General features: G+C 42.7%; 1 protein-coding gene across 1 annotated transcript; it reads left to right on the forward strand.

The window, feature by feature from the left end:
• Positions 1-2212: 2212 nt before the first annotated feature.
• Positions 2213-11602, forward strand: LOC308302278 (kelch-like protein 21; the record flags this gene model as incomplete). Its single annotated transcript, XM_080746537.1, has 9 exons — positions 2213-2473; positions 3035-3169; positions 3526-3717; positions 3932-4078; positions 5349-5520; positions 6277-6399; positions 8012-8221; positions 10966-11134; positions 11437-11602. The coding sequence occupies 9 exons, from the start codon at positions 2213-2215 to the stop codon at positions 11600-11602; spliced, it is 1575 nt and encodes a 524-aa protein (XP_080602663.1).
• Between the last annotated feature and the right edge of the window lie 4281 nt (positions 11603-15883).

Consider the following 15883-nt stretch of genomic DNA (forward strand, 5'->3'; position numbering starts at 1 on the left):
TCGCAGTGCTGCGCTGTGAGCTTGTATATCTGCTATTTTTCAATAGCTAAAGTATAAAATAATTAAGGCCCCTCCACCTTGGGCCCTGGTAACTCAGCCCCCCCCCCCCCCCCCCCTCCTTGTGAATCCCCTGACTGGCACCCTTTCTAGAAAACTGGCAAGGAATATTTGCTGACATAGTATGCCACTGTGGAGCACTTTTGCTGATGTAGCCTACTTTTCATTCATATGGAAATACCAAAATAAGAATTACAAAATATAGCCCAAACATAATGATATAAGATGCAGTCCCTGTCTACTCTGTTCTGAAGGCCTGGTATGCAGAAAAAATTGATACATGACAAGTGTAAACAGAGCTATGTCACATTAATTGTAACTTGGAAAAACTGGCTTACAAAACCACTAGGCCTAGTTATTTTAAGTTGCTGTTTGAAATTGTTATATATGTGTTGGCTCTGCCTGTCTGTCTGTCTGTCTGTCTGTCTGTCTGTCTGTCTGTCTGTCTGTCTGTCTGTCTGTCTGTCTGTCTGTCTGTCTGCCCCTTCTTACTTACTTACTGTTTAGACTCTTTTTTTTGTTCTCTCATTTTTCTTTTCTTTACATATCTATTGCATAGTACTGTGTTCTATTCGTCTGTCATTTAATGTTATATGAGATACTTAAATGGTTTCCTGTGGAAATAAGCTTAGTCTTTTCATGGATCTCCTTTTAGTAGACCTTGTACCAGTGAACTGTACCGTCATGAAACTGTACCCTTTCCTAAGCAAACTTCTAATAAAGTCTTCAATCAATCAATCAATCAATCAATCAGTTTAAATGGATCTCATTAAATAAGTCTAGGCTTAGGCCTACTTGAGCTTTATCCTTTTAGTTTACCTTGTACGCAGTGGAAATGTACCTACCGTCATGAAACTGTACCTTTTCCTATGCAAACTTATAATAAATACATAAATTCTACCCAGACTTTTATTTTCATTCTCTTGAAAATGTACAAGCAATTAACTTTTTCAGAACAGCAAGCCCAAAGTCGCTTATAATAAGCGGACATGGCCACCCTGGTTGTAGGCCCTAAAATACACGACGCCTCTGCGGCCGACGGAATCATTTAGGAGACGTACTGTTGGGCGTCACAATGTTATTGTTCCCCCACTTCTTGAATGCCGCGTAGTCTTGTCTCGCCAGTCGCTACGACTTAGAATAAATCCATACTCTCACATTTATTTATCAATTATAGTTGTTGTTTATTTTAAAGACGATGAGCTAACCTAGGCTGCACCGCATCACAGGTTTATTGGGTAGGCCCTAAAAGCCTTGGCGTCTCTGGCTTGAGGGAATCATTCTGGAGACGCACACACAGTAACACAAATACAAAAACAGAGGCACGTCGTTTAAACTCCAACAATCTCTGTGATTTCAACACAAAGGTCGTTTAAACTCCAACAATCTCTGTGATTTCAACACAAAGGTCGTTTAAACTCCAACAATCACTTGGTTTCAAGTAACACAAAGGTAAAGGAGCAGTATTCGGACTTTCAAATAATGATACAAATAAATGCAGACAAACAAAATGTATGTTATCAGCCTTCTCTTCATTTTTGCAAAACTTTGATGTTCATTGACATCGTATCAAATTTTCCAAACAACGTCCACATAGTAGTGTTTTTAAAGCAGTATTTCAGTACTTGGACTCCTACTCTACTCCACTACACCTCGGATCCAAATATTGTACTTTTACTCCAATGCATTTATTTGAAAACTTTAGCTACTACTTACTTTGTAGATTTGAATTATTATCACAAAACACTTAACCACTTAAATTAACCACTTCGGCCACTATGTGTGTTTTGTCCATTTGAAAATAGCCGATCTACAAGCTCACAATGAGTCTTGAATTTACTTAAGAAAATTGGTAAAACATTTGAGAACTTTTTCCACCACTGGTATTTACCTTTTTTGTTCTTTTCACAAAGCAGCTATGTTTCACAAAGCTATGTTTACAACATAGCTGTATACCGTAATCTATAAGCATTCAACTTCATGAACATACATTTTTCCACTGAAGGGCAGCCAGCTAAAACTCGAAATAAACTAAAATAATAAATAGGTTTTATGCATAATTTTGATTATCGTTATAATATTGTGAATCAAATTAAGTTTGCCACATTAACTGTGACATGTCATTTTCACCTTTCATCGCTATTCGCTAGTCAACATGGCTGAAGGAATTATTCCAGCTGACGATGCCTACCATCGTAGCGATGACTTCATTGCACCGCGTCCGCTGATGCCACTGAGCTCCATGGAGACAGAAGACGACTTTAGGCTGGAGGACAAGGTTCATTCGTGCAGGATCTTAGAAGGCCTCAACAGTTTTCGACTCAAGAAGGAGTTCTGTGACGTGATTCTGTGCTGTGGCGGACTGGAGTTCCACTGTCACCGGAACGTGCTGGCCTCCTTTAGCCCTTATTTTGAGGTTAAAACACACACACACACACACACACACACACACACACACACACACACACATCCTTGACTGTAAGTAAGTAAGCCTTGCCGAGCCATGAGGCCCATAGGGCAGGAGTCTATCTCCTGTTTCTCGATCGGCACCTCCGCACGGTCCAGGCGAATGCAACGGATCGCTCCCTACCTCCGGTTCAGCCAATCACAAGCTTCCATTGTCAGAACCTGGACACTGTTTTGATACACGCGCTTGTCACCCATTTATCGGGCTTCAGGTCGGGTCAGTTTTACTAACCTCAGTAAAACTATGCCTAACCCTAACTAAGTTCGGAGTAATGAGATGCAGGACTAATGAGATTTCGGACTTAAGGGCATTCCCTTGGATCATCCTACAGTGTTACACAAGTATCAAAAGTAGCTATAGATCTGATCTGACAAAATAAAATAAACTCATTTACAAAATACAAGATCTGCAAGAGACTAGATCTGCTACTTATGCTTGCATTTTACTTCTTTTTTTATTAAGTTACCGTTTTGGACATGAGGTGAGGTTTTACAGTATTTACCCACACAGGCGATGTTTGCCCCTGAGTGGAAGGAGTCACAGCAGCCCAGGGTGGTCATCAATGGAGTAGCCCCCGAGTCTGTGGGCCTGTTGGTGGACTACGCCTACACTGCAAAGTTGACCATCACCATGGAAAATGTGCAGGTGATGCTGATGTATTATTATCGTCATGAAGGGGTCTTCAACAGGGGGTCTGGCCGGGACCCCTAGGACCGTGTTTCTCAAACCTTAAAATTTCAAGGTCTCCCCTTAACTCTGACAGTGTACAAATGGAACCAAATCTTCGCAACTTGGCGGCGCCTTGGAGTCCTTTCACAAAACGTGGCAACCCTTGTTGAATCATATTGGCACTCTTACGATTGTAAATGAGCTCAATAACTAACCTAAAGAGAGATACCAATGAGGCTCCTTTGAATTGAAAATTTGAATTGAATTGATGGATCAATATTTAACAAGACAATATTGCCATAACAGGTTATTTTGTTTATTTGGTCCTATAGTTCCTGCTGGCTGCAGCAGACTGGCTCAATGTCGAGGATGTTAAAGATTACTGCTGTTATTACATGAAGCGTCACATCAATGCAAAGAACTGCGTCGGGCTTCACTGCTTCGCTGAGGCCCACGGCTGTGCAAGTTTGGCGAAACTGAGCTTTCATTACATCCTGGACCACTTCAGGGACGTCTGCCAGCAGGTGAGAGACCCAGGGATACAGTCTAGCAGAGGTCATCAATATGTCCGGGCACAGACAAATGATTTGTTTTTACTCACCATTATAATGTTTTTATTTTGATCTGTAGACCCAATTACTGAATGTCAAGTCTCCAGGTTTTTTTTTCCAGAACTATCTACTATGACACTATGTTGGCATATTAGGTGTCCCACTTGTAATTCTTCTTCCCACATAGCAAGAGTTCCTCTCTCTATCTGTGGACAAACTGATAGAGATCCTGGCCCATGACGACATCAACGTTCCGAAGGAGGAGATGGTGTTTGAGGCGGCCATGTCCTGGTTAAACGGGGATCCCACTACTCGCAGGCAGAGCTTCCAAAAGGTCTGTCACATTTCACAGCCTGTCACCTGATTTTGTAGACCATGGAGAAGTCAAAGTTATGGCCCTCAATGGAGTGTAAAAAACAGCCTATTTTCCCCCAAAATATTGGCAAGTGGCATTTATTTCAAGTTTCAAGTGGCATTTATGAACGCATCCTAAACAGTCAATCCTAGTGTACATTTGATCTCAGCATTGATAAATGCACCGGCTGAAATTAAAATAACACACTCTTAAATATTCTCAAAATGCCCCCGATTTTACGACCTGAAAATCACTATTACTCACTTCTAGCATGGTATAAATGTGGCGGAGAGAGTCGCAGCCCCAGCCTGAAGCCTCGGGTGGGGAGGTTCGGATCACCTCCGTTACATTGGTGCCGTGACCCGGATCCGGGCTTCCCCGTAGGAGGAGGTCAAAGGGGGGTGAGTGTGGCGGAGAGAGTCGCAGCCCCAGCCTGAAGCCTCAAAAGTCTAGTATCTGCTCTCGTTCCATAGGGATATCCCTTTGGAGTGATGATTAAGATATTGGACTTTCACGCGGGAGACCCGGGTTCAAAGCCGGGTGGGGAGGTTCGGATCACCTCCGTTACATAAATATATGAGGGGAGCATACCTGAAATAGTTTAAATAGAAATAGAATAGTACCAGTGTGGGTACCAAAGGAATCACCAGTGATCCACCTTAAGGCAGAGTGGTAGAGTGTCTGGGCGCTTTAAGAGTGATGGAGCTGCAAATCTATAAATAGTGTCACCATAATCCAGAACTGAGTGGAATGTGGCTTCGATAATATACAGTATTTTATACGTTTTTGTCCAAGTTTAGTAACAAGATCGGCTATGTGGAATTTAAAGGATACAAATACAACCAAACAAGGCAAGGAAGCCAATAGGAAAGAGTTTCCCCCCGCACACCTCACTCCCTTTCATGTCCGTGTCTGACCCTGACAGACCACAGACTCACACACACACACACACACACACGCACCTACTCGGAAGCGCTGCACGATGGGATGGTTCTAACTCCAATCTCCCGGTGGCAAAAATAAATCCACTGTGTTATGATGGTGCATGGGGCACGTCGGTTCCTTAACACACGACTCCATAGGACACACTACCGTATAAGTTGGAGACCTCACAGTCCACGAAAAGAAAATGCTCTCGGATAAGGGCTTGTATGCTTGATTGACAAGCTCCCAACCAATAGCATGTGTTGACATTTTTTTCACAGTTAAACTGGTAAATGATTAGTGTTGTATGACTTTGTTGTTGAAGGTGCTGGAGCATATCCGCCTGGCTGTCATCAGTCCCTCCTACCTCCAGGAGAACATTGAGACCCTGGATGTGGTGAAAGAATCCCTGGCCTGTCAGAGGCTGCTCTCTGAGGCCAAGCAGACACATCTCCTGATTCCCTACGGCCACAGAGCAGAACCACGCACGCCCACAGGTAACCTGGACTAGTGTCAACTGAGCTCAGGAATTACATTAAAATTGTGGTTTTATTATTGTTATATTTGATCGTTATTGCCAGACCCATGAAATGGGTAGGCCTACATAAGCAAATGTCGGTCTGTCCGGGTTTTCTATATAAAGGGTATATATGATGATGACATGATGATGACATGCCTACAAAAGGCATGATGTCATAAATGATGATGACAGACAGGGGGTCTGGCACAACCAGGTTGACCTGGTCTAGTTTTGTATGGAAAACACTGTCAGAAGTCAGAACTTGGAGATGCATGGTTTCTTCCAGACAGTGATGATCACGATATACTGTATAATAACATCTAAAATGAAAGGTATAACAACGTATTCATGGGGTTGCATTTGTAGTCCTAAACCGGCCATATTGAGGACCAACACAGGTGTTCAATTTTGTCTGATTGGCATAGAACCAATGTTCTACGTTAATCAAAACACCTGTGTTGGTCCTCAAAATGGCTGGTGTAGGACTACAAATGCAACCCATGAATAGACTAATGTTCTAACCCTCTGTATTAAAAGGATTTGTTTATGTTCTAAGTACACTCTTTATTAAAATGTGCTGGTTCATGTGCTAATCCTGAACCTTAACATCTGTCCAAATGTCACAATGACATGGTCCCATGGATATTATTAAATAAATGTAGCGTTATCACTTTGAACTAAAATAACTCTCTCTCTGACCCATTCCCATTCCATTTGTTCTTCTTTTATTCAGTGATCGTGAATGTGACGGGAATCTCAGGAGAAAGCATTCAGTGCTTTGATCCCCTGAACAATCATTGGAAGGAGCTGGCACGGTTGCCCTTCGACATATGCGATCACAGTCTGGTGGTGTCAGGTGAGGAGGGGTACCATTGGACTAGTAGAGCTTTAATCATGCCTAAAGATTTAAACCCGACAAAGGTTCGGGCCCCGACCTAAAGCCCCATAAATGAAACAAACAGGGCCCGGCCGAGAGAGCAGACCTTTTCATCTTCATTAAATATTGGCTATTCATGGAGAACAATTCTACCTTCTTTACAGCTAGAAGCTGCGCTCGTTCTGTCTTTCAAAGTGACTGTCCAACACAATTAATATTATTTACGTTTACTTTATCCTGTTGGATTCATTCAACATATACTTTATATACAAGGTGGCTGGCTGCCACAGAATCAAAACAAGTGGCTTAAAGGAGTAGTTCACCCCCAAATTACCTTTTTGAGCGGTGGTCACACCGTCTCCATAGCGTGGCCGTGTGTGTAGGTATGTTTGTTTGTTTGTTTGTGGGTGGGTGGGTCTGTCTGTCTGTATGTAGCCTCAAGCCTGGTGTAGTACCTTTTCTGACCACACATGTTAAGGGAGGGGCGCTGTTGTCAGGCCAGGCACACACACACACGCGCACACACACACACACACACACACACACAGGGGGGAAGGGGGGGGGGGGAAGGGGGGGGAGCGGGGAACCACCGCTCAGTTCACACGGGTGTGATTTTTTCTATTGATTACTCACGCCATGGAGACTTGAGTTCAATAAAAACTTTTTATATTTGGCGCATTCCCATGGAAAAACATTGATTTTAGTCTCCATGGCATGAGTAATAAATAGAAAAAAAGTCATTAAGGGGGAAACGATTGATTTTATTGCTTTGTAACTTCAAGTAAGCTTCATTCATTTTAATTTATGAACAAAAGGCTTTGGTCTGAAATTGTGGACGCATCCACAAGGCAGTAGAGAACATTTAGCCCTCCCTCCTGAAAGACAGTTGAGAAGGCTTTATTATTATTTACTGGTAGCTCCAACATTGTCTCATCAGAGGTACTCTGTCTGTCTCTGAGCTCATGCAAAAATCTTAAGCTCTGGAGTATTTCTTTAACAATCAAGGAAGAACTCATTTTCTGCTCTTCTCCCACCACAGACTCTATTCTGTATTTGGTCGGAGGAACATCTGGTGATACAGTATCTAAGGAGACGTGGCGCTACGATCCTTCCCTTGACTCGTGGGTGCAGATGGCTTCCATGAACCATGCACGCCGTAACTTTGGTAAGACCTAACCAAAACTATGGCATTCAATTGAGCTTTTGGTTTTGGACTAACCGCAGTAGGTTGTTGTTTTGGATATACCATGAGAGGCAAAGTTAATGTATGTATTTATTTCCCTTGCACAACAACTCCACATAGTAGAGGTGGGACGTTCGCGAACAAATCGAGTCGATTGAACGGCTCTATGAAATGAACGATGCAGAATAGCAGATCTACAAGCTCACAATGCTTTGCTATTTTCAAATGGCGGAAATGTATATATGGCCGAAATGTACGTATGTAAGGTTGAAGTGATTTGTAATTACTGTATAATAATCAAGATCTACAACTAAAACGAGACAGTCTTTTGAACAGCTCTTTGAAAGGAAAGGATTCCAGAGATCCAGCTCACTTCAAAGAACCATACATTCCATCTCTACCACATAGGTCTGGTGGAGGTTGGAGGCTTCCTGTTCGCAATTGGCGGCTTTCACGGGTTTGACTTGTACGACTTTGTGACCTCAGTGGAGGACTACGACCCCAGCAGCGAAATGTGGTCGTTCTTTGACCCCATGGATGTCATGGACGCCATGGACATACTACATACTACATACTACTTTTGCACGGTCGCCCTAGATGAACGGATCTATGTCATTGGTATGGAACTGTTATCTCTGTATTTAAATGTTTTGTGTTTTTTGTAAATGAATGTTCATACAAAAGTAGCAGAAGCACAAGCCCGAAACGAAGCAAACACAATGAGTTTTGAACTTGTAGATCTGCTACTTTTGCTATTTTAGACTTTAAATCCGGAATTATTATTATTATTATTATTATTATAGACGTTAATGCAAAATGTCCAAATCCCTTTTCATCCATCCATCCATCTTCAACCGCTTATCGTGGGGGTAACAGTTCCAACTGAGATTTCCAGAGTTCCTTATCCAGAGCAACTTCCTCCACTCCCTCAGGGAGTATACCGAGGCGTTCTCAGGCCAGTTTGGAGATGTAATCGTTCCATCTGGTCTTTGGTCTGCCATGGGGTCTACTCTCAGTGGGACGTGCATCGAGGACCTTCCTAGGAAGGCATCCGTACTAGACGCCCGAACCACCCAAGCTGACTCCTTTTGTGTTATTTTATTCATCTTTCTCCTGTTTGACGATCAATAATTTTTTGCCTTGTCCTCCTGGGCCATTGCTGTCGCTGTTACGGGGAGGATGGTTCTACCACAGGTGAATTCAGGGCGGTAGAGTGCAACCTTGGAGACCTTAACCCTGGAAAAAAAATCGAATGGACGGAAGTCCCTGCTCTGAAGTTTTCCCGTGTCGGTTCAGCTGTATGCACTCTCAAAGGAAGGATCTACTTTATAGGTATTTATACCAGTTCTTACTGTTGCTCTTAAAGGGATATTTCACTTAAAAAAATGTTATCTTCTACTCAGGCTTTTTTGAACACCCCAGTATTTACGTTTCTCGATTCAGTGTGTGCACTGTGACAACTTGTACCCAGCAACCACAACTATCTTTTCCGGTATTACCTTCACAATAAAGTGTCTCCTGTTTACCTCCCATGCAGCTTATTTTACACAGTTTAATATTAACCGGAAATATGTGTAACTTATTTTGTGCAACTTCGTTTTGCTTGCATCTCTCTCTCACTTGAGGGGGAGAGAGAGAGACAGTGATAAAGAGAGAGAGAGATTGCGGTGATATTAATGAGCTGTCCTCTCATTTTCAACCGGTCAATATGTCTGATGAGGTTTATATTTTCCGGCCTTTGTAATTAAAATCCGTCAAATTTCCAGTCTAACGCAATCTTTGAGATATATATATATATGTACGTATATATGTGTGTGTAATTGTGTATATGTATATGTGTGTGTGTGTGTGTGTGTGTGTGTGTGTGTGTTTGTGTGTGTATTAGGGGTCGACCGATATGGGATTTTCATGTTCGATTTCGATATCGATAAGTCGTGATCAAAGAGGCCGATAACCGATATTATGAAACGATATGCATTTTAAGTAAAAAAATAAAAAAATGTATCCCCCAATTTGAAATAGTGGTTAATTAATTTATATATTTTTCCCATCCTAAATGTCTAGAGGCTCACATCTAGTCGCCACATACTAGAATAGCGTTAAAAACGTATTCCGCAGCAGGAAATCGGTGAAAATTAGTAACCAAGATGCAAAAAATCAATAAATAAATAAAAAATATATATATCGAAAATGTTTTCAACTTTTTTTTCCGATATCGATATTTTGCGATATTAATAAATGTTATGAATATCGACTTCGATTATCGCCCGTTTCGATAATCGGTCGATCCCTAGTGTGTATATATTCACTTGTGTAGTCGCTGATGTCACTCGTTTGTGACACCTCTTTCGTTTATCTACTAGCCTAGCAGCTGTGTTTAGCCATTAACTTACTATGCCTAACTCTAACCTTAACCTCCGTAAAACTATGCCTAACCCTAACCCTAACCTCTGTGGGGTGAGGCGCTATCATTCCTGCCGACGCTACGTTGTCGTTGTAGTTGTTGTGGATCAAATCGACCGCTTGTTCCGCACCGCACGACGAGCGCTCCTGTTCTCAATTTCACTGAAACTCAAAAAAAAAACTGTGACATATACATACAGTATATACATATTCACACATGTGGCGCCGTGCAGCTCCCGTTCGCAACCTTTCAAAGTCTGTGTATTAAGATATGGTCCATAGAAATCAAGCTGTTTTGACCAAACAAGCCATTATAGGAAAAGAAGTTAAGATAAATCCATGTTTATGCAGCGAGCTTGTATACAAAGCAATGAGGAAAAGGAAGTGAGCAGAAGTGGCTTTCACGAGGCATCATGGGATGTTTACCATGGTAACCAGTTAACACATCCAGGGACGTGTTAATGGGGCATGGCACTCCATGTGGGGGTAATCGTTATCACGTCCCTGGACGTTTTTGGCATCCCTTGTGTTAATGGTTCCATAATAGACTCTAAGACTTTGCTGGTAGTATGTCTGAACTAACCTCGCATCACCAGGCTTTCCGCTGGGGGAAAGCCTGGTCTTCGTTTACTAAACGGGCCGTTTGATCCGGTCGGGAGCGGAAGATCTCCTACGTTTTTCTGTAGTCCAAAACGGACTACACTTTGGCCGGAAACAACGACCGGAGACAGTTTCAACCCAGTTAGCGCATGCGCAAGTCATTAGCCATGTAGTTAGCACGTGCGCAAGTACGGGTTAAAACTGTTTCCGGTCGTTGTTTCCGGCCAAAGTGTAGTCCGTTTTGGACTACAGAAAAACGTAGGAGATCTTCCGCTCCCGACCGGATCAAAAGCTCGAAATTGGAAGCCAGCCCAGGCTATGTCTGAACTACTATCCTGTTCATTTCTTTCCATATATAGGTGGGTATATTGATGAATATATTGGACAAGGGAGGAAACCCACGAATGAAGTGCAGTACTATGACCCCAAGACCAGCCAGTGGACCGATGTCGCCCCCATGAACGAACCGCGCGGCGAGCCTGGCATGGCCGTCGTGGATGGCAAGATCTATGTACTGGGAGATCTGAGGTTAGAGGCTACTGCACGTGTTTTTGATTGATTCAATACTTTTATTAGACAAGTGTTGGGTCTGTGAGGCTACATCTCATCAAATGGTGTTCCGTGGCTCAAATGCTTGTAGATATCGCAAGTGTGTAGATATTTTATACTATATTTGTGTTACTTTAGGCTATTTTAGTATTTGAAGCAGTCAAAATGGTGATGGAATACCTTTTCAATCTTCCATAAAAGCCCTATTGATATTTCATAAAATGTCGTCAGCTAGTAGCTAGCTGCATGGCTCATGGGTATTGGTCTCTCTCTTGCTGTAGCACGCATCCCCAGACCATCGAGCGGTACTGCGACGACACCAACACGTGGGAGATGGTGGGAGAGATGCCCAACAGTCACAGGTGGTCCGGGTGTGTCTCTCTCAGGCTGAAGAAGGACGCATACGCACTGCAAAGAATCTACCATCAAGACGCACCAGCAAGATAAGACAGGACATGAAGACTGGACCCTATGTTGCGCCTGGAACGCTAGTTGGTATCACGTTAGATTTTAACCACTTTGATTATTCTTTAACACTTTAAATGCCATCCGCGAATTAATTTGGGATTTCAAACCTAGCCGCTGTGTACTTTTCCCGAACTCGTCTGTTGTAAAAATTAAAAAATACAGTTTTGCTACTCACCACAACAAAGGTGGCTGTTGGGAGTTGAAAGCCTACTCTACTTAAGGGCCATTTATAGTTACGGATGGATGATTTTGTGTACGTTTGGGGTTTAGGAGGAACTTACGGTAATTGCGTCGACATGCATAGTTCCGTCCGTTCTCTGTGTTATATACGGTTCAATTACATACTGTATCCAATAGATGGCACCCAAATGCATCTTCCCAATGAGCAAACATGTTGATAGGCATCGGCGATTACATGCATTAAGTAAATAGCCTACAGCCGTGCTGTGCGTTCTTTCAATGGCATCGTACTCTATTTTCACTCCATAGTTGATGTCCCTGCACGCCGTCGCCGTCGGAAAATGCTGTTATTAAGCCTATTATTAATATTATTATTTGGATAAAGTAGAACAACTTTTAAAACCAATCATAATCATTTAAAATGGTATCATGATCTGACACTGGCACTTTGCTGCTTCTGCGTTCTGCCTCCGCTGCTGCTGTGTGCACTGCAGTTGTACAAGTGGCAACAGGTCTGCGTCCTGAACGGCTTGTTCACTGTTCAGCGTTACTTTGTGATTTATTTATTTTTTACTTCCTCCTACTACGAAATGGATACCAGAAAAAAAGACGAAACATTTCTCCCTCTACTGCCCCCACGGTTGACAAAAGTTCGCCACGGGTACTTCATGTGTACGTACGTTTTTATCGGTTTTAATCCGTTAGGTTGAGTGTTGTCCGTAACGTTACGGACAGAGACAATTACGTCCGGAGCTACGGAGAGACCGGATCAAAGTACTCTCCGTCTCCGTTCGTTATGTATCCCTGCGTTGTTTATGTACTACTATGCATGGTACTTTAGTGGAAGTTGTCTGAACCCCCCACCACACGTCTAAAGGCTACTTTTAACCAAACCGATTCGGCGGCAGAAGGCGGCGGATAGCGGCTGTTGCCGAACGGGAGCTCATCGTCGGGTTTTCGGCAGCGGGTCGGGAACGTTATCGACCGAAAACTGGAAAACTGGACATGCTCAGTTTTGTTGAGTCGCCCCTCGCCGTCGGTAAGATTGAGGGAGTTGTAGAATAGTCGCTACTGCTGCAAAACCAAGCCAAAATAAGCCAGAGACATTTTCCCGTCGCATACTTTTACTAAATACCATATTCTCAATCTCCAATCTCAATTCCTATTCCAATCTGATCCAAAGCAAAGCTAGTAGTAGGCTAGTAATAGTGCAGCAGCTGCCCGTGTTGTTTTTTTCTTTTTCTTCTCCTCTGCACGGAGAACAGTCACGTACAGAGTGCCTCCAGGGATAGCCCAAAAGCCGCGACCAGTTTCACCTCTGAGCTCTATTACATTAGTTATTTTATAAAATAATGTTGAAAGCAAGGCCAAATAAGCAACTACACTTCAGAAACAAGCCCAAACAAAAGCAACCCACAAATAGTAACATTATAGGAAAACAGGATCAACGTTGCTTATAACGAGCAGACCTGGCACCACTGCCATACAGTAACTACACTCGGCGTCGTCTGAAAAAATAAATAAGTGCTTAGTTTTTTGCAGTTCTTTGCAGTCTGTATACAGTCAGAAGGAGTCTCCTGTAGGCTGTTTGGTGTGGAGACACCTTTAAAGCCATACTGTGTAAGATGCCCAACTAGTGGTCATTAGCCCTATAGCAAACCGCGGTCGCGTCCGCGTCTTTCGGACGTTTTTCGTACCTTCAGACCCCCGTGTCTGCCTCCACCTCGCTGAGATCTATCTTTTAAGGGGTCCCTTGTTCCTGTGCGTTCAGTAATTCCAGAGATACGGACTCCTTCACCCTGCCTGGTAGGCGAAATTACCTAGAGAAGGGATGGTACAAACGGGCGACAACAAATATGGCTGCCATAGCGACCCCACTTCAAGATGCGCTGTGATTGGCCGGCAGTTGTATAACCCTCGCTGTGATTGGCCGGTAGTGTGATGACGCAATTTTGGCGCGAGATCCGGTCCACGGCAAGGATCTCAGTTTACATACAGAGAAGGCTTTACAGGCTGAAATTCACGGCGCGGATCTTCTAAAACTTTTGTGATTTAATAGTTAGGAGAATTTTAAGATTTGTTTTATAAAAAAAGTTACATAGTACAACTTTAAATACATTTCTAGGGCAAAATGAAAAGTAATCCACCGGATGGAGTCGCTATCGCCATCACAGCGAGGCGCAGGTTAGAGAACCTCATTCACAGGAGAGCATTGGTCTCGCTGGGTCTCTTATTCGGCTCTGCGACGTTAGAATCGCTGTTACGTAAAAACAGTCTTCAACCAGGAAGAGTGTCTCTGTCCGGTGGATTATTTTTTATTTCACACCTAGAAGTGTATTTTAGACGTGTGGTGGGCGGCTCAGACGAGTAGGCTTTCAACTCCCAACAGCCACCTTTTGTTGTGGTGATTAGCAAAACTGTATTTTAGAGACGAGAGGGCACGCAGCCTTTCTTGCGGATGCAACGGATCGTCACTGACATTGTGTTAAAGTTGCTATATGCAATTTTCTGCTGATATAAGCAGGAAACAGGCAATTGCTTATTTTTATTTTTTATTTTATTATATTCAGACGGCTAACCATGCTTCCTAAAGAAATGTTGTCTCTGTGACTCTGCTTAAGCAGACCAATCAGGACCGCCTCTTGTTCTTGTTCGGATTGGTTGACCTGTCTGTCAATCCTTTTAGCCCCGGTCGGCTGGTTCATGCACCAATGAGCTGCTAGTGACAGAGCTTCTTACAGATAAAATAATAGTTTTGGAGGCAGACTGCGGCTCCTAGAAGCACCACAGAGATTAGATGTTTTTAGGGAGCATTGTTAGCCACCTGAATATAATAAAATAAAAATAAAAATAAGCAATTGCCTGTTTCCTGCTTATGTCAGCAGAAAACTGCTTATAGCCAGAGCAAATTCTATGACAGACATAAATCCACACACCAGCTCTGACTGTGGGATGAAAACCGGTTCCACGTGTGATTCCTGGTTCCTCAATAGAGGGTATGCATCATATGCCACTCACCTAGACTGAGTGGCAAAACATAAAGCAGCGTGAAGCATTGGAGTTTGGAAGCACTCGTTGGGAAACTCCTCCTGACTCTTACTAACTCCTCTTCACTCCTCCTCACTCCCACTGACTCCTACTGACTCCGTTTTATGCCACTCAGTAGGCGTTTCCCGCATAACTTCCTGGTATGGCGATGTCACGCGCATATCCTCCATAGTGGATCCCTGGTTCCTTTGATTCCTCCGGTTCCACATCCCAGTGCCATTGTTGCTAAGAAACTTGTTTTTTTGTTTGTTATTCTCCTTGCCTAAAAGTGTCTGGCTGAAAATGTGAAGCAGTTCCAAAACTCCCCAAAGCAGATGAGATTCAAAGTGTCAGTCGCACACATTGACATTCTTCCATCTTTCTCCAAAACGAATAGATGCCCACAATCATTAACATTTGGTCTAAAGGTCAGGTTTAGACCAGGGGTCCCTGCAGCAAATTAAAGTTTAGTTTCACTATTATTTCACTGGCTTAAGCCTGTGAAAGAATGATGGCATGTATATATAAGAATGACTTTTCGGATCATTGGTTTCACTCACTCCAATTACAATGAAGAAATCTTCTCTCATGGGCGTTCGTGGCTCAAAATACATTCTCATGGCCTAATAATAAATATCAATCTAACCTGTGGATGTTTGAGAACCAATGATGTACTGTAGTAGTACTGGGCTACTTTATTCTGTCATGAGAAGTAAGAACTCGCTATTGCATGATTTGACCAGCAGATGGCTGTATTTCACAGTGAAGTCTTCAGCTCAATTTATGTTGTATTATTTGAAATGTACAATTTACCTCATATTTTCCTCTTTTGTGCATTCAGGTTGCATAGTATTTGTTCTTTTGACATTCCTGAGGTTCATAGTTTGTATCATTTGTTCTTTTGTATTTTTATAAAGAGTTGGTTCTAGCTCACTGTTAATTGTGAATTAGTGGAGACATTTCTTTCATGAATAAATCTTTGTCTTTTTGCAAACTGCAGGAGTTTCTGTTCAGTCACCAGGAATTTACATCTCATTTTAAGTAAAAGTAGCA

Source organism: Nannobrachium achirus (genome assembly GCF_963921795.1).
Source record: "Nannobrachium achirus genome assembly, chromosome: 17".
Taxonomy (NCBI): Eukaryota; Metazoa; Chordata; class Actinopteri; order Myctophiformes; family Myctophidae; genus Nannobrachium; species Nannobrachium achirus.